The 19,016-nt window shown below is 40.9% G+C and overlaps 2 protein-coding genes across 2 annotated transcripts; one reads left to right on the forward strand and one right to left on the reverse strand.

Moving 5' to 3' along the window:
* Positions 1–928: 928 nt before the first annotated feature.
* On the forward strand, positions 929–2,821 carry cldn5a (claudin 5a). Its single transcript, XM_034118471.1, has one exon. The coding sequence runs from the start codon at positions 1,305–1,307 to the stop codon at positions 1,956–1,958; it is 654 nt and encodes a 217-aa protein (XP_033974362.1). The 5' UTR covers positions 929–1,304; the 3' UTR covers positions 1,959–2,821.
* Positions 2,822–12,338: 9,517 nt separating this feature from the next.
* cdc45 (CDC45 cell division cycle 45 homolog (S. cerevisiae)) lies at positions 12,339–18,985 on the reverse strand. Its single transcript, XM_034117614.1, has 18 exons — positions 18,792–18,985; positions 18,566–18,625; positions 16,961–17,053; positions 16,702–16,839; positions 16,307–16,456; positions 16,162–16,220; positions 16,032–16,080; positions 15,784–15,845; positions 15,628–15,678; positions 15,386–15,505; positions 15,145–15,276; positions 14,926–15,024; positions 14,683–14,844; positions 13,959–14,097; positions 13,752–13,835; positions 13,505–13,623; positions 12,920–12,996; positions 12,339–12,643 (listed from the first exon to the last, which is right to left on the reverse strand). The coding sequence occupies exons 1-18, from the start codon at positions 18,840–18,842 to the stop codon at positions 12,579–12,581; spliced, it is 1,710 nt and encodes a 569-aa protein (XP_033973505.1). The 5' UTR covers positions 18,843–18,985; the 3' UTR covers positions 12,339–12,578.
* Positions 18,986–19,016: the final 31 nt, after the last annotated feature.

Raw genomic sequence — 19,016 nt, forward strand, 5'->3', positions numbered from 1 at the left:
CCCCTTTGTGGATCCAACATGGCTGCCTGAGTGATACAGTTTCTTAGCAATTCGAACAGTGAAGGGTTGTTTTCCCTGTCGACTCATGCGTTCGTGGGAAATGTTAAATGTAGGCCTAGGTACTGTTTGATATAAAACCATTTACAATTTGATTAACCACTGCACATCCTATATAACTTGCTATCCAATAGTGTAAAACAGGTACTATTCCTAAAAATGTAAACATTTATAGGCTAAAAAAATGTCTATCCTTGTATTATAATATTTCCATTGAATGCCACGTTATTCTACTTGCAGGTGATAATAGGCTATATCTCCTTTAAAGTTCATTTATTTGAAAGTCTCTCTTTAGTTTACAGACAGTATAGCTATAAAAAAAAACATGAGGAACTTTTGAAATGGCGATGTACAACCTACATCGATATAAGGTTCCAAAATCTAAAATAAGGGTAAATATCAAAAATATATAGATTAATTGATAATAAAATAAAACTTGAATAATAAGGCGTTTACATGGATTAAAGTCATTACATTTCGCAAACTATTCTATGGTGGGTGGTGCATGCATGTCCTCCACCTTACCTTATACCCATAACAAATGATTGTGTACATGTTTCTGCAGGGACCAAGAAAACAAAATAATCAAAAACTGCTTTAAATCAAAATTGATACATTTAGAATAGATATGAGATTTTCTTTTCTTGTTTCTTTTCTGGCATTCTAAGACAGCCAATTAACACCATCATGCATGTCGCAATGTATACCGCAGACAAGTGCATTAGCCTCCGTGTCTGAAAAATCAATAACAAGTGCCATGATTCACCCACCTACTGCTTCAGCTGCACCATACTCTTACAACACCCCTCGTGCGACCTCACCCCCTCTACTGCCCCTGTATTCATTGTAAATAACTGTTCAAACGCACAATGCGCTCTGGACCTCTTTATTCAGCCTCACAACTTCCCTGCGTTTTCATTGGTCCCTTCGGGATGCGGCGACAGCTGATTGGAGCAAAGTTTCTCTTCAAGTCCATGCACCCCCACTCCGCAGATATCCGAGGTCCGGTGCTACTGTGTGATTCCAGTTGTTTTCACATCCCCTCACTAACAAAGAGCCTAGAAGCTGCTGTCTCTTACATCTCCAAGTAAATGTGGTGAGTGATGCGCAACTAACGATTGAGGCTCTTGTAAATCCAGACGAGAACGAAGAGATTAAGAGCAAAAAGACACTGTGCTCTGTAGAAGATATAGCAGGTGAGAGTTTGAAAAGTTTCAGATATAATTGACTAAACGTAAAGAGCAAAAATGGTGTCGGCCGGACTGGAGATCGTGGGACTAGCGCTGTGCGTACTTGGCTCGTTTCTAGTGATGGTTTCGTGCGGGCTGCCCATGTGGAAGGTGACGGCTTTCATCGAAGCCAACATCGTGGTGGCTCAGACAATCTGGGATGGCTTGTGGATGACCTGCGTGGTGCAGAGTACGGGCCAGATGCAGTGCAAGATGCACGACTCCGTCCTCGCCCTTACCCACGACCTGCAGGCGGCCAGAGCGCTCACGGTCATCTCCTCGGTGATGGGCGTGCTGGGGCTCATGGTTGTGATTGCGGGGGCCCAGTGCACCAACTGTATCCAGGGGGAGTACGTGAAAGCCCGGGTTGTGAACGCCGGAGGGGTCACCTTCATCGTCAGTGGTCTGTTTGTGCTCGTGCCTCTCTGCTGGATGGCCAACAGCATCATAACAGACTTTTACAACCCACATGTGCCATCATCCAAGAAGAGGGAGATCGGCGCCGCGCTCTACATCGGCTGGGCTGCCTCAGCGATGCTGCTGATCGGGGGGTCGCTGCTGTGCTGCTCCTGTCCCTCCAGCAGCAACTCCGGATACTCGGTAAAGTACGCACCGACCACGAAGAGAGCCACGCCGAACGGGGGGGACTATGATAAGAGGAATTACGTGTAGTGGTTGGCTCATATCTGGCGGTGCGTGAAAGTGACCTGCAGCTTGTGAAAAACTTTTTTTTTACGGACCTTTTCACCTGCAGTTTTTATTTTTTGAAATCTGAACTCTGAAAATCAAAGGAAGCACACCTGCTGTTTTTAAACTGGCCTTTCAATACGCTCGGACCACAAATTCATAAATCCTATTTTGTATCTACAGAAGATCAAAAAAGACTATCAACTACAAGAGGTAGCTCACGACAAAAAGGAGTATATTTGTTAGGTACCTGCTTTTGTAAGTCTATGAAATGATTAGTGTTTTCAGTTGTTTATCGTTGTAACTGCAAAGTTTTTTCTTTTTTAGAGGAGCTTTTGCCATCGAATATTTACACTGTTGTTTTGCCTTTATGTGCATTGTCAGCACACACTTGTACAGTAACAGAATGATTGCACTCCCACAGTCAGAGACCCATTTCCTTTAGTGGAATTACGCCGACATGTTGAGGACTCAAAACAATGTCTAATAGCAATAAAGTTCGAAGAAGAAAGGTGTACACATAGCCCTAATAAATCTCAGAGAGGTTTTGTATTGTTCAGAAGTTTATGACGGTTCCTAAATCTGCAGTCTAATTTTGGACTTTATATTCCAGACAGCCTGGGATCTGTAGAGTTAAACATGACATGTTACAGTCCGTTATTTGGCTGCACTGAAAACCTGCAACGTTTTTGCATCTTTGTCACTGCAGGAATTCTTTTGTTTTCAGAAATTCTAGGAATAAACTGTTTTTTCTGTTGGTTTGTTGACGTTTGATGTAATGATCATTGTATATGAAGATGCAATATTGTGTCATTTTATTAAGATTAAACTGAATATATTGTGTGAAATCTTTAGTTAAAGTGTTTTCTTAAACAAAACATCTGACAAGTGGGTTGTGATGGCGTGCAGAGTAGAGCAGGAGAGCTCCACGGCTGTGCGTAATGCATGCCGTTCCCACCGTGAATCCATACACCCCCACGGCGGGAGAAAGTATTTTGGTTAGCCATAGAAATCCAGATGACAATGCCCATTCAGCCAGAGTGGGGCTCTGCTGTTCAACTCACAATACTGCACAACCCCCACCACCCCCCACCCCTCCTCGTGCGCAGTCAATGAAGAGCGTTCAAAATTAGAGCCATGGAGAAGTTGCTGGATTCGTCTTCCCGCAAGTCACTCCATTCATTCATTGGCACAGCCCCAACTCCCTCCATCTGGGTGCTGGGATAGCTTCAACACAAAAGATCACACACCATTAATTTGAAGCAATCAGTTTATCCACAGCTGCTTCTGGACACAATATGTATTAATATATGGGGATTATTTACACTATTTACATAAAGGCAAAATACGGCTACAGGACTGCATAACAGAACAACACAAGCCTGTGAGTAACAGTCCTCTGATTTAAGACTGTGACTGGATTACAAAAGCTTATCCATACTTATTTTGCTGGTCACTTAAGATTCTTAGCAGGTCATATGCCCTGTAAAAAGTTGAAAATATGGCCATGCACAAAGTCTGAACACTGTCAGGGGAGAGGGTGACTTGTGATACTTTAAACTTGAAATACAACTTGTAATACAATTAATCATTTGTATTCCACTCTGAGTGACATCCTTATGCACATTTAACATAATAATTGAAAAAAAATATTTTCCAGACCTTTCAACCATAAAATACGGTCAGTCTGCTCAGTTGTCGTGGTGATATATCTGCTGACACATAAACTCAGTAGGCCTATAGCTTTTATGAGTCTTTCCTCAGCATTTTTAGGCCTTGTGTTTTGGCCTAAACATGAATGTTTCTTCTATATAATGGCTTGACAAAACAATCTCTACTCGAGCTTGTTATGGTTGTGAAACTAAAATGAGAAAACTCCATCTTCAAGTTGATCAACAAAAAATGATTGGCAAATATTTGAATAACCGTTTAAATCATTTTGATTTACAATGTTAAAAACGCTGGTTTTCCCGCTTTGCAAATGTGAGAAATTGCTTATTTATTAGTCTCCTTTGTTATAAGAAAAACATGTTTTCTTTATGAACAGGGCTTCAGTGCTGAGAGATTATGTTTTTTTCAACTTGTAAGATTCTTTTTATAAATACTATGATGTGTGTGATGTGCTACAGTAGGTGTTCCTATTTTTGGGTCTGTAGGGGCTTTTCAACACAAAGACACTCCAGTCTGGTCTGCTTCACTCAGATGTTTTTGTGGGATTGTTAGTTCCACTCCCCTAGTCACCACACAGAGGGTGACGAGGCGCAGGGTGTGTGTGTGTGTGTGTGTGTGTGTGTGTGTGTGTGTGTGTGTGTGTGTGTGTGTGTGTGTGTGTGTGTGTGTGTGTGTGTGTGTGTGTGTGTGTGTGTGTGTGTGTGTGTGTGTAGAGAGAGAGAGAGAGAGTTGGGGGTGCAAGGCCCTCATTCCAATGAGCAGAGGGGCAAATAGGGCCAGCGACGTCACTCAATGGGCGCTCGCTATGGTAACCAACCAGAACCTGCAGTTGCCTGGTTACGGGAGCCTATAATGTGGTGGTATGGATGAGCCTAATAAAAGGCCGGCCAGCAGACATTCCTGAAAGCATGGACACACACACACACACACACACACACACACACACACCACACAATATGCACAGCAGTCTAGAAGATGAAGGGGGGATTTGCTTAAAGCCTCTAATGGTCACTGCAAAAAGAGCTGTGACAGCAGAAACACATTGTTTCATTGTATTTATTTTATGGAGCAAATGTTAAAGGCGCTATAAAGGAAGCAAACAAACACTAGCTCTGACGAACGAGAATTAAAATATGAATATAAAGAATTGAGGAATAAATATATATCTCAGACATGTCTCATAGGAATAGATGACTATGACTGCATGATTACACAACAGAGAAACATTTTGACCTCTAAACTTGACCTCCCTGAGACCATCGACATGGCTAAGGTCATGTCAGAAAGCGGTCAGGCTGCTTGCTGGTTTCAGATTCGTGCTGCAGCCAGTGCACGTTGTGCTCTTTTTTAGGAGGTTGGGTTGTGCTGACGATTATTTTTCTCATGACATGAACTTTGAACTCTGAATCTGGCCTCAGGTCAATCGAGTCGGAAGTCACTTCCCTCGACCTACCAGGCATGATCTCATGGAAGCAGAATCCGTCGCATTTGATGGGTAGTCACAACCCCTTAACTCTGAGCCCAAAAATCAGATGTGAGGTATTAACCAGTGAAAACATTGCATAAAGAAGTGTCACGTTAAAAATCTGTGTTTCTCTGATGCTGTTTGGCTGCCGCTAACCTTTGCTTAGCATGCTTCTCTGATAACTTAATATCCAGATGTCCAATGGGTAAAACCCCTCATCTAGTTAAAATTGATAGTTAAAATCGTCCAAAACCAAAATATTTATCGTAAAATGTGTCTGTATGTATTTCAGCTTCTCGCAGACAACGTTGACACATCTGCAAATCGGATTTGCTGCAATTACAGGGAACAAAATACAACAGATAATTAAATTAATAAAAAAATGATAACATGGGGAAAAGTAACTGCACAAATCAAATATATGAAATAGGTCTAGGGGTTTTTAGATATTATATTGCAGTAAACTTATACATTATACCTTTAAAGCAACCCATAATGTAGTGAGTCATTACTTAAGGGAAACATGATTAAAGTGATAAAAGACTGAGTCAGAGATCAGAGCCAGCAGGTGCACACAGTCAGGCTGGACAGAGCTTACTCACTGATAGTCAGAGCCAGGAGTCAGCAGGTGGTCCAACATGCCCGACAAATGGCTTTGTGTAGAGTTAAAGACCCTAAGAGCCGTTTGTTTTATAAACAATGTTAGAGGCAAGAGGTGGAGAACAAAACAACGTTTTTTCTCCTGCATGTCCGCAAGGTTTACGGCTCGATGACTCACACGTTTTTGTTGCAGCTCAGTAGCAGGACCAGGCTTCCTGTGCAATGGACAGCAGGACAGGAACAGGAAGGAACATGGAGGGTGTGGGAGAGAAGGAGGGGTAGAGTGTGTGTGTAGAGTTTGGTGGTTAAAGCACACTCTCACACACAGTTTGTACATTACTTCCAATAACTAACTTTCAATTTGGTGATTTTAATTTTTAATATAAAATTAAGAGATACTTTAATGGTTTAGTTATTTTACACAAACTGAAAACAAGTGTTTTTTCTTAGCTCATGGCCAGTTCATGTATTAAGAGTTTCATGGTTTTAAATAGGACCGGACCAACATGTTAGAAATGTTAGACAATAAAGCATTGATGAACTTTAACATAGTGCTTTTCTTGGACGCAGCAGGATGTTCTATGTGAAAAAGAACAAAGATAGTGAATGATGCACTAAAATTGAACAGGTGGATAAACAATCAAAAAAAGGGTTCAAAATAATTTTTTGTGATGCTCTGTAACTGCTGGATGTGTAAATAAGCAACACGTTTGTCATATCAACTTAAAGGGCGATAATAAGTCAATGTTTTGCTCACAACTAATTGTGGCTGTCCCTAAATGGCCTCATGTTATTTCAGGATTAAGAAGGGGGATTTCGATTTTATTCCAAGGCCACAAATGAAACACTTTAGTAGGATCAAACCTGAACGGCTTAACATAACAATAATATTTAAAAAAAGGTGCTGCCAAATATTAAATCAACTTTCCCAAAACAACACAATATTCAAGTATTTATGAGTAATTTGAGACAAGCCAATAACAGTTTTACAGCAACATGTTATCCCAAAAGAGTGATTAATAGAGCGCATAGTGAAGGTTTAATCTAAAGATATGAGAGAGGAGAAGTCAGAAACAGGGAGTCTCAACTCCTTACATGCCTCACAGAGTGAGATCATGTTTCCATAAAGTATATCATCACACACACACACACACACACACACACACACACACACACACACACACACACACACACACACACACACACACACACACACACACACACACACACACACACACACACACACACACACACACACACACACACACAGAGGTGAATGACAGCCCTCTGCTGAGATGAAGAGGAGGCCTGGCAGTGTGAGGAATGTCTGGGTGGGATCAGGAGACATTTCTGATTTGACATGGTTAGTGAAATGTATGCCGGTCAGAATTAAAAAACATTGAGGGCTGCAGACAACCCCAGCAGGGTTTAAACACCATGTTTGCACTCACAGGGGCACAGGTGGTGTTGCTCTCAGCTTCACGTCTTCTGGTCATTTGGAGTCCCATATTAACATAGGATACTGCAATCAGTGGCTAAGTAAACAAGCAGACACACAAACAGGATTACGAGGTGTACTAAGTGTATTGTTTCCGCACTAATTGCATCTTGCAGGAAAACTCTTGCTTGTTATTCTCGGGACTGTTTGAAAAGTAAACACTTGATATGTGGAAAAAAGTCAAATATAAAAAAAAACTCTTCTTTTAAGTTTGTTTTTTCCCTTTGTCTCTGTGTACAGAACCTTCGAGTATTTAAGAGATGAAGGTGTAGTGCATGCCATCTAATAAAGGGAGTCCCCACCGCTAAGTGAAGACACAGACTGCAGGAAAAAGCTGTTGTGTTTTCAGCCTGGCCTACTTCAATTGTCCTTGATGGCATGCCAACTTTAGCTTATATTGAAGGTTGGAAAAGCACACACTTTTTTTACTGTCCTTTGACCTTTTCTGTTCTGGTGATCCTGCGGTGCAGAGCAGTGAAACAAAATATATATACATTACTGAAATATTATGCAATAAATGGCAACCACAGCTAGCTTCAGTGGATTTGCATTATGTCTGAATTAAGCCGATTCAGCAACATCAGTAAGTATCAAATGCATACAAACTTTTTTCCAGGCACAACTAATCCCTTTTGCCTGAAAGAACTTTAAAACAATGGAAGAGAGGAGAGCGATTTGGGGAATAACACCCCGACTGTGAGAGGGCTCGAGGGGTCAAAGGGTCACAGGGTTAGGGATCATTAGGGGCATCTGTGGGCTGACAGGCTGACATAAAGCTGCAGCAGGTCTGACGTATATTTTTTGTGATGCAGTGGATTTAATTGAAATGTTTGTTTGTTTGTTTCTGGTGTAATGATTATCGGTAATGAGCATGTGTGTGTAACTCTGCAAGAGACATTTTACGGAAAAAGGGAAATGGAGCAACATGTATTGATTCTTCACTGAAAATATTACAAAATGCACAAAATGCTCTGTCAGCAGTTCTACTCGACTTGTTAACTGGTTGTGGAGTCGTCAGAAATGCATGCTGTTGAGTTCAAAATGAGGACATTGTTTCTTTGTCACCAGTAGAATGAAAGATAAACTTCCTACGGGCTGTAATAAACAAATATCTATGTAGATTTCAAAGTAAACGGTCAAAAAAGCCTTTGATACATCTAGCTAAATCTGTAGAGGCTGATATTATTGAATGAGCAGAAAAATACCTAATCAGAAACAAAAGATTAATCACATCTGTATTTCTTTTAAAACATGTCTGAAGAGGATCGTTGGGGATCCATATCAATATGTTTGTTTATGTCATGAAATTAGGTAAAAAAAAAGTAGACAATACAATGTTGTTGACAATACATGTTGTACGGAGGGGTTTTCTGGAGCAGCAGCATCTCCCCTGCTGACAGGAGGAGACTCAACAGACCGGTGAAGAAGATCTGTCCTGGGACCCCCCTCAAACCAGAGGAGGCGGTGGGAGACAGGGGGGTGAGGGCTCAGCTATCATCCCTGATGGAGATAATGTCCCACGCAGGATACTGAGCATTGGTGCAATTAGTTAAATGTCACTTTTTATTCCGTCTACTATAAATATATATATTGTTTACCTATTATATCTCGAACTTTACTCCCTATTGTTACACTGTCGCTTAGCTGCTGTAAAAGTGAAAATGTCTCCCTTGTGAAACAAATATAGGATGATCTTTTCTTGCACCCGTTTGTAACAAAGCATGATATTGAAATATAAGTTGCAATTTAACCAGACAGAGAGACAAAAAGATATCATATCTTGTTGAATATTCAATTGCTCTTTAACTCTTTGTCCCCCTAACTATATGCAACAGGTTTTCTATTATCCAACACCATTTATTCCTGAGGAAAATCGGTTTGCAGCAGTTGCAGTACAGATTAGGAAATAAAAGTGTACATGAAGGTGCACAATGGGGATCACAAAAGGTCAATCAAAAATAAAAAGGTATAATGTCTTTTAGATATGTATGGCATGTAGCATATAGCTTCTGGGTGTATGCACAGTATCCAATCTCAAGTAAAGCCTTGTAAGTGTATGTGGTTTATATGATAAATAATGTCAGCACTCATTGTATTGGCACCCCCCCCGCATGCGAGCCGAGGCCTTCAAAAAGGCTGGTGCACATCTTCACATCGGCTGCCTGTGTGTGTGTGTGTGTGTGTGTGTGTGTGTGTGTGTGTGTGTGTGTGTGTGTGTGTGTGTGTGTGTGTGTGTGTGTGTGTGTGTGTGTGTGTGTGTGTGTGTGTGTGTGTGTGTGTGTGTGTGTGTGTGTGTGTGTGTGTGTGTGTGTGTGTGTGTGTGTGTGTGTGTGTGTGTGTGTGTTGCACACCAAATTCCTCAGATGCAGAGCGGCAGAAAGGGCAGTGGCCCCACTTCACCAGAGGTGCAAGAGGGGGGATGGAGAACAGAGTGGAGGGGAGAAAGCCAAATGATGGGCTGAACAGGTGGATGTCTTCACTGGATATCAACAGAAACACCTGCACCGTCTTTATTCCTCCGCCAGGTCAGTGTCAGGTTTTCCACAAGGCTGGATCCTGTCCTCCAGAGTAGCTGAAAAAACATATTTGGGGGCTCAGAGGGAAACTAAACTAAAAACTAGCTTAAACATGAGGTTAAAGTTTATTCTTGACCTCAGAGACAGTGGTAGCTGCTGCAGGCGTTCATTGGCAAGAGGATTGCAGTCTGTTGTCATTTAATTAGATTTGCAAATGTATATATTTTTAATTTGGAAAACACACCACAAGGAACAAGAGATAAAATAGGAGTTAAAAAGGACAGACAGAGAGGCTGCCAAATACACATCTATCACAGGCCCGGTTCTACGGGGGTGCAACCCTCAGTTGAGTTGTTATGCACCCTCACTTGAAAAATGAAAAGTGAAAAAAAAAAAAAATGAAAAGTGAAAAATATTACATATATAATAATAGTAGTAATAATAATAATAAGAAGAATTTAGTTGAAATAAAAGAAATTGTAATTGTGGTTAAATAACATTGTCTGCTGCATTTATTTGGTCAATTTAAACGGTAAGTAACGTTATTATGTCAGGTGTGCGTGACCAGTGCCGCTGAGCGTTCGTCATCTGCAAGGTGCTTACACAGCAGTCAGTGATGGACATCAGAAAATGGTTAAAACAACCAGCCCTTATCGCCAGCAGTAACACTGCATCTACTGCAGGTAATAACAGTTCAGATCATGGGGACATTACGTTACCCGCGGCCACTGTCGTGGACACTAACGCCCGCCTCGCCGGCTTTGCCCGCCTCGCCCACGGAGGCGGAGCAACCGCAGCCGTCTTCGTTGCCCCAAACACCGCCACCCCTCAGCGGCCCGCAAGTGCCAGAGGACCTCGGCAAAACAGAGACTGCCCAGGTATATTTAAAAAAGTACCCAACTCGCCTGTACAGTGGGGTAAGGCGCTCATTTTGCAGCTCATGGTTTCAAAACAGAGATTGGCTGGAATATTCATGTAAAAAAGATGCCATCTTCTGCTATGCATGTAGACATTTCGGTTCAAGTAAGTCAGATGCCTTCAACACAACTGGCTACAACAACTGGCGCCATGCTCTTATAGGCTACGTGATAAGGGACTGGGAAGGCATGAATCAAGCAAAGAGCACATAGATCCATAGATCTCTTAATGTTGCTCTCAAAGTGCACCAGATTGATGCTTTTAACTTCAATATTTAAAAAAAAATCTTCCCGGGGAAGCATGCCCCCGGACCCCCCTAGAGGAGGTGAGGACCCCCCTAGAGGGTGTTAGGTCCACTCCCCACTTATAAAAATAGCACTTTACCACTGCACCCTCTCTAATCTCAGATGCACCGAGTCATTTTGTTCTGAAACCGGGCCTGATCTATCAATAACTTATGATAATTGTGTCTCTAAAAATAACCAGTCTCTCCGCCCTGTTAATGATATAAATGTGTCTTCCTTTCTCACAAACAGTTTGGGGCTTTATTGCCTGGATAACATCACCCTGCTGTGACTATAAACAATATCATTAAATAGTTCTCAAACGGTTGACCCAGTGGAAGCAGGAAGAGATACAGTTAGGTGATGGTGCACACAACCTCCACTGATCACAATAAAACCGTTTAGCGTTAACATCCCCTCGATGCAGATCTCAGCACGTCTCAGTCCCACTGTTGCCACTCAGTCCGGACCCTCCTGTGAAACCACCCAACCACCTCCACTCTGGAGGTCACGATCACATCCTGGTGCAGCAGCGATAGCGATCTTAATCACCCCGCAGGGAGCAGCCCAGGCTCCACCTCTCGTCTCTCTGGGGCGGCGTCAGATCACCACCAGGAGGCCCCGCCTACTTTCTGCAGACTGGGCCGGGGTCGCAGCCCTCACCTTTGCCCCAAATGAGCAGACTCAGCTCAGGAAAACAAGTTAAGTTAATTAAACCGAAAATATTTTCTATATATAAGTAGTGCGTCTGCAAAACAAAAGACTGGATCAAGATGAAGTGACTAATCAGTTTGGATCTCTCTGCCAACAGCTGACTGCCAGAACTCTGGTTTATGACAAAAGCTAAAGCATAACTCTTGACAAACTATGGCAGTCCCTAAATGGGGTCCGTGGGACCATAAAAATAGAAAATAAATGTTATTCCACAGTTTTGTTTTTCCTTGTGGACTACTTGAGTCTGTCAGGCTGATTTGAAAATGAAGCAAGTTGAAAGAGAGGAAATTATTAAGTGGTTTAATTGCCAAGCACCACAACACCTTTTATGGGGGCAGCAAACGGCTGTTAGTTTGTAATATACAGGTTTAGGATTAGTTTTTATTATTTGAACAGTTTGTAACAGAGTTAACGGGCTGAAATATCAAAGTAGCAGCTCTGATAAGAACGGGACGCACCGAAAGGCCCATCAGCTCTCCTGATAGGCCCGTGTGTTAATGTGAGTCAGGTCCTTCCTAAGCCGAAGAAAACAATAAATAACAATAAAACCTGGATCTTTATAGCTAGATAAAAGTACTTGCTTATAATATGAATTCAAAAATGTATCCTAGAGTCGTACGTATACAAGATTCATTTGACAGGTCTCGTGTCACAAACCCCTAGTAACCAATAACTGTAACAAACGAAGAATTTTCAGCAACTTACTATTATTTATTAAACATGTTTAAAAAGTAAAAAAGGGGATAATCCACTCACATACAAACAGGAATAAAAGACTGATATAAAGACAGTAAAAACATACATTTACACAAAGACTGTACAATATACACACACACAATTATTAAAAACATTGAAATCTTGAATAAAGTTCTTGTACTGATGACATCTGAATTAAAGGTGTGAACAGCAGCACAACCAGACTCAGGCTCACGTCTCCTCTCAGGACAGGAGGGTGATCAGAGCATCCAGAAACTTGCTCCGGTCCTCCGTCTTCAGCTCAATTACTGCACAGAAACAGAACACAGACACACATTATTTAAAGCCAAACATCTGTCAGTAGTAAAAAGCAGTGTGGGACAGGAAGGTGCAGAAATATTCTATAAATGCATGGCAATCATGACTGAGGGGGGTGTTACATTGCAGATAGGAAACTGAACTAATGACCAAATGATGGACAAAGCTGCCCCCTGGTGTCGGATGGAGGGACTGGCAGATCCATCCAAAACATTTAAATATGAGAACTCAAACACAAAAAAAGAAAGAGAGATTATAAAACTCACTTGAAGTGTCAAAGTTGTCGTGTAGAGTTCTGGAGCTGGTGCTCTCTGCAGCTTTCTCAAAGGCTCGACCAAAGAAACTTTTAGATTACAGAGAACAAAGATAAGAGATGCGGATATCAGTTTATGTGCAATTGATGCAACACATATGAATGTATTTGATTGACAGAAAATTGAAATCACTATTTTGATAAGCAGTTAATTGTTTCATTAATTTTTCAGGTACAAAACAACAGTTCTCTGCTGCCGACTTTTGTTATCATTGTAGATTGAAAAATGTAAACATTCATCACTTCGAAAGGAAATAATGGAAAAGAAAAAAGCATGGAATCGTTTTTTGAATAATAAGGGTGATTTAAGTATTACAATATCAACTTTATTGCAGATGAAATGAGAAAAATAAATGTTGCATGATGCTGGGATGCACATTTTTAAAAAACATTTTATAGACCAAATGACTTGGAAAATAATGATCAACAGTCGCCCAATATTGGACTATTGGTGAAAGTTGTCTTTCTATCAATTTATATTCTTAGCTCTACTCCTAATGTTTTGGTTATATGATACATGTTTAAAAAGAGGGCTTACTTCTTCTTGTCCGATGTTTCAGACTCGGGTGGGATCCCCAAAACAATGACGGTTCCCTTCTCCAAGTCCTTGGGAGCAGCCATGATGAGCGGAAGAAGTTTGCAGCGCTTATTCCTCGTCTAATGAAAAAAACAAAAAAACACCGGTAATGAAAGAGGGACCCCGATGACAAAAGCGTGTTTTCAGGGCCGTTAAAAGCTTCTTCTCTCACAGACTGAATCCAGTTCAATGGCAATTAGATACTTACAGAACTGACAAAAGCCTTCAGGAGGTATTTGCAGAGCAGAGTCAAGGCCATGGGCCGAGAGAAGAGCTTCACATCGGGCGTTCCCTGCACAAAAGAGAGAGAGCGGGGAGTGTTGAGCTGAGCAGGAGCTCCTGTTGGGACACAGCCACACACACACGTAGGTCACACAAACACACACACGCACGCATAGGTCACAGACACGCGTACCTCCATGAGGTAGCAGTAGAGGAAGGGTCCCTGCGACAGGATCAGGTTGGTGCAGATGCAGCTGGCCACAGTCTGCTGGATCGCCATCAGCTTCTTCTTCGCCAGGTCAATGCCTGAGTGTAGACGCTCAAGGTTACTCCTGAGAGAAAAAGACAACAACGGGGGACTAAAGTTAATTTGGGTGTTTTTAATCTAATCATTACAGACATTTTACAGCTAGTCATTTCTTCTTTAAATTAAAAAGCTCTACTCATACATAATGGTGACGTCATTGGTCACCATATCAACTCACAGACTGAATAAATATTACATTCAAAGTACACAACAAGAAATAAATAACAGTGCAATGGTTGGCATTCACATTTTTTAATCTGGTCCTTGTTCTGTTTTATACAGTGACCTCAAGTAAATCGGGGAGTAACGCTGAGCCTGGCTTTCTGATCATCCCATTGAGTTTATTCTCTTCAGTGATGGTGTTTAGGTAGACCATCTAGGGCAGTATCATCCGAGGACGTTTGGAAAGGAGAAGACACATGACTATGCGTAAGGTCAGCGCTATGAAGGAGCTCCTGTTTTAGTCAAGATAGTGCCATTAAACATGTGTTATCAACCCTGACAAACTGATGTTGTGACAAGAGACAATCCAATAAAGTTTCAGTTCACAAGTCATTCATTTCTCAGCTAAACCGTTTGGTTGAATCAACGGATCCACACTGCCACACACCTTGAAAGAGAGTCCAGGGCCTTGATGAAGTTGTCGCTGTTGCTCTCATCCTTCTCGGTGCTCTCCAGCAGGGCAGCGGTGGCATGCACCATGTCTACGGCCAGGAAGCGGTTCTTAAAGCCGAAGTGAACGCCAAATGTCTGGATGCGGATGTCCTTCATACTGATGGGGAGAGATCAATCATTTCAGTCAGTCTGCAAATAAATGCATCCGAGTGTCTCCAGGTGATTTCTGGATTCATACCCGTATTTATTGGAAGACTCCTCAATGACGTCCCGTAGGTTTTCTTTGATCGTCATGTCCATGGAGTTGAATTTCTGCCTCACTTGCTTCAGAGGTAGCCTGTTCAAAAAAAACATTGGCAGATATCAGCTGTTAAAACAAGTACGGCAGCTCTGTGAAACATTGAACATTTAATGATATCATGTTGGCAGAAGCCTCATTGATTTCTGTGCACTTCACCCCATGTCAGCGAGGAACTCCTGGAGCTTCTTTTGACCGTTTAACGTCCAGAGCTTAAAGTGGCACGTCGTGTAACAGGAATTACAGATGCTCTCATACAGGGACCAGTGCTGGTAGAGGGTTAGACGGAGGCTAAAGAACAGGGTTAAGGAAGCTGAACCTCCAGCCACTACGACACTTGAATGTACGGGGAAAAAAACAACAACAATGTAAACCTGTTTAAATCCTGAGTTAAGGATACTCGTATTCAAAGGAGATCCTCATACAGTCGATGGAGAGAGAGTTCTCCTCGTCTTCGTTTCGATGGTTATGCCGGGAAACATGTCGCTGCATTGTTGCAATGTCTGTTACATACTTCATACTGAAAAGAAACCAGGCAAATAAGAATAATTCATATTGGGAAAACTATAAAGTAAATAGATCCTGTAATGAATGTAGTAAAGATTTAAGGGAATCTATTTATGCTACTGAAGATATTCTTACTGTGTGATTTTATCATGAACCCACTGGTCAGTCAGTCCAATGATGGCCCACCTGTCAACAAAAACAAAAACAGATTACATCTTAAAGTCTGCACTGTGCTTTTCCACAATGTTTGTAGTTAAAAAAAAAAAGGGACATTTTAATTACAATAATTACCAAAGCATGTCCTTGGTGTCTTTAGTCAACACCCAGGCCAGCTCAAAAAACATCACTGCAGCCTGACAAAAGACACATGAAAAAGCATGATTAAACATTTGTATACAGGACAATGTTATCTGAAATGAAAGACAACATACAGCCATGCGTAATGAACTCTCAGATGTGTATAGATTGTAAAATGTAACAGTTTTGTGAAAGTTTAAAAGGGAAAAGAATGACAGAACATTTGTAAACCCTCTACTCACCGATGTCCCGTGATATTCATACTGCTCATAGTCAAATAAGATTTCCCTCCTGAGAAATAAGTGGAAACTTAGTGTCAGTTTAGAAATTGTGAAGATATGAAATCCCTACACCTCCTTAAAAACACTTCACCTTCTCGTTTCCCACTCCCGCTTCGCTCGCTGTCTATCAATTCTCCTCTCAATTGCTCCCTAAAACAACACAAATAACACAATCATTAGAGCCACACCAACACAACTGAGTCTTTCAGCGATTCTCATTCTGGTCCAATTCGTACCTCGTCAAATCTCCTTCGTTTCCCAGACGGCTCTGATCCGTCTTCACTCTCATTTCCAGAGTCGGCACCTTCCTCGTTCTCTTCATCTCGAAAGATGTCATCATATGAGGGCACACCAAGGTCGTCGTCTTGTTTGATTAGAAGCTTTATCTGTGGATGAGATGACAGAAGATTATACAATGGGAAATGACTGAAGTGTAAAACATGACAGCACTGTTTTCACTGAGATGGTTTGAAATTGTGTTAATGCTCACAAACTTCCACGGCTAAGCAGAATGTATGTAACTACTGCAAAGGCTAATAAAAGACAAATGGATGCAGCTAATTCAAAATGAACTATTGAACGATATTTTCCAAGCTTGCTTCTTTAAGCTGAATTGATCATTGTCCATCACCTGGCTGTCGTTGTAGACATTGACCACATCTACAGGCCGGTGAGTGTCGCAGATGAAGAAGACGGAGTCATCATCGGGCTGAAGCATCTCAAGAAGGTCAACATTTGCCCCACAGTTGATGAGAACAAAATACTTGAACTACAACACACAAAATAATACATTTAGTTCAGAGTGAGAGTTTGGTAAACCTCAACAGTTCTTCCTTGTTTATCCTTCTGTCATTTATTCACATGTACGAACAGATCTAAATAGTTCATACCTGCTCTTTGTGTTCAAGGAAGGCGGTGCCAAGGTCCTGCCAGGCTGTTACTGGAATAAGTGTGTACTGAACCTGGTCACAGTGGAACAGCGCCTGAAGAGACAAAAAGATTCAGAAATGATAGTTTAATCTTTTCCTGGTATCAAAGACTGAATAACAATAAAGGGATGAAATATGACATGAAAATGTGACAACAGCTGAAACAACTGACAATGAATGAACTGGCAAATATTTACAACAATCAATATATATATATATATATATATATATATATATATATATATATATATATATATATATATATACATACACACAAACACACACACACATACATACTTGTATGTTTGTTTTTTTATTGTGTCTTAATTATGCTCTGGTGCTTTTATGACTTCTTAACATGTGGGTTCATTGATCATTGTACGCCTCCTATGTGGATGTCTTATTGTTTTGTCAAGCACTTTGTGACTGTCTGTGAAAAGCGCTTTATAAATAAACTTTACTTACTTACTTTACTTACTTGTACATGTTTATGTCTACACATTAGTTAAATGATGTGTCAGGCAATAAAGGAGAGTTAAGTGTTGTTTTCTAAACTAATAAACACAAGTTTAGTAGCTTTGAGCCTCACCCTAGATTATATACAAGGATTCAGCTTCTCACATTATGGAGTTTAGATAACCGGTTTGCCTTTTAATAAAGTTAATGCAATTGTTATAATATTGAGATTATAACTTTTGGTTAAACGACATTTTAAAAAATCTGACATTTGAGGCTGTGGTCAATTGTGGCTGCATTTTTTACTATTACATTTCAGTTTTTCTCAATATTGTGGATGTTCTGTTACGACACATCACAAATAGGACTCACGTTTTATTCCACCCTGTATTTTATAAAAATATTTTTCCAGATAATTCAGCAGATTTTCAATTTAAATTTCATGTAATGTGACCAAAATGTTCTCCTATTTGATATTAGAGGCGTGTCCTTCTTGCTCAGTGTAATAATATAAATCTGCACTTATTTGGAGTCAATGGGTCACATGACATGGAAGCTAGTGAACAGATCAAGACCTTTCAAAAACAAACAGCAGTATTTATATAAAACTATTGCTGTAAAATACAAGAAGCGCCAAAATAGAAAACAAATAGAGGCATGTCCTACTTGTTCAGTGTAGTAATAATATCTGATATGCGTTTGGAGTTACTGGGTCACATGCCATGGAGGATGTTAATACAACTGGAATCATGTTTCACTTCAAATTATATGTGAAATCAATTATTGTCCTCCGTTATCCAAAAGGTGTGCCAGCGAAGACAACACATGTTAACTAATATAGGCAAGTTAGGACGCATGGTATTGAAAAAAACAGTAGTTTTGTTTTTAGCCATTTATTTATGTTGAAACGGTTTGGTTATAGCGAGGGCTCTGAGACTCCGTGACAATGAGAACAAGGATACTGCTGAGTAAATGAAGGAGTAAATGTCTGTCAAAATCCAACCTAAACCTAACTTTATTGCCATATGAGTATAATTTTAGTGTGTGCCTAGTCTGCACAGAGGTAACAGGAGCTAATGTTTGCTAACAGTTAGCATGATATTGTCTTACCTGTATTATCTTACAGGCGCAGAGTGCGTCGATGTCTGACGCCACCAGGAGAGCCACTCTCTGAAAGAAAAGCAATGTACGATATGTTTAGTAAGGTGTACAACATAATTACATGGGGCCGAAACTGACAATGAAGTAACTATTCGCTAATTGACGTTAGCAAACAGTCCTTAATGGTTCACCTTAGCTAACCTAACGTCACAGTTAGTGCGATAAAACAACTTACCTGATTGGCAACAACTTCATAAAACTCCTTTCTTATGTCCGTGATGAACATTTTGAAAACTTAAGAAGGTTTAAGATCAAGAAAACGGGGTAAAATAACGCTAAATGAACATGAACTGCGGGTTATTTTGGTTCGCTGTCAGAGACACGGAGCTTTCTTCTGTGCTGTTCCTTGTTGGAAATGTGGCGCCAAATCGGCACGTCACTTCCAGCCAATCACTGGGAG

This window comes from Trematomus bernacchii, unplaced genomic scaffold, assembly GCF_902827165.1.
Source record: "Trematomus bernacchii unplaced genomic scaffold, fTreBer1.1, whole genome shotgun sequence".
In the NCBI taxonomy this organism is placed as follows: Eukaryota; Metazoa; Chordata; class Actinopteri; order Perciformes; family Nototheniidae; genus Trematomus; species Trematomus bernacchii.

Coding starts and splice junctions, on each gene's coding strand:
- cldn5a (XM_034118471.1), top strand. CDS start 1,305: ATGGTGTCGGCCGGACTGGAGATCGTGGGACTAGCGCTGTGCGTACTT.
- cdc45 (XM_034117614.1), bottom strand. CDS start 18,842: ATGTTCATCACGGACATAAGAAAGGAGTTTTATGAAGTTGTTGCCAAT. Junction 13,624..13,751: donor TGAAGGCTTTTGTCAGTTCT/GTAAGTATCTAA, acceptor TTTTTTCATTAG/ACGAGGAATAAGCGCTGCAA. Junction 12,644..12,919: donor CGACAACTTTGACACTTCAA/GTGAGTTTTATA, acceptor GTTTCTGTGCAG/TAATTGAGCTGAAGACGGAG.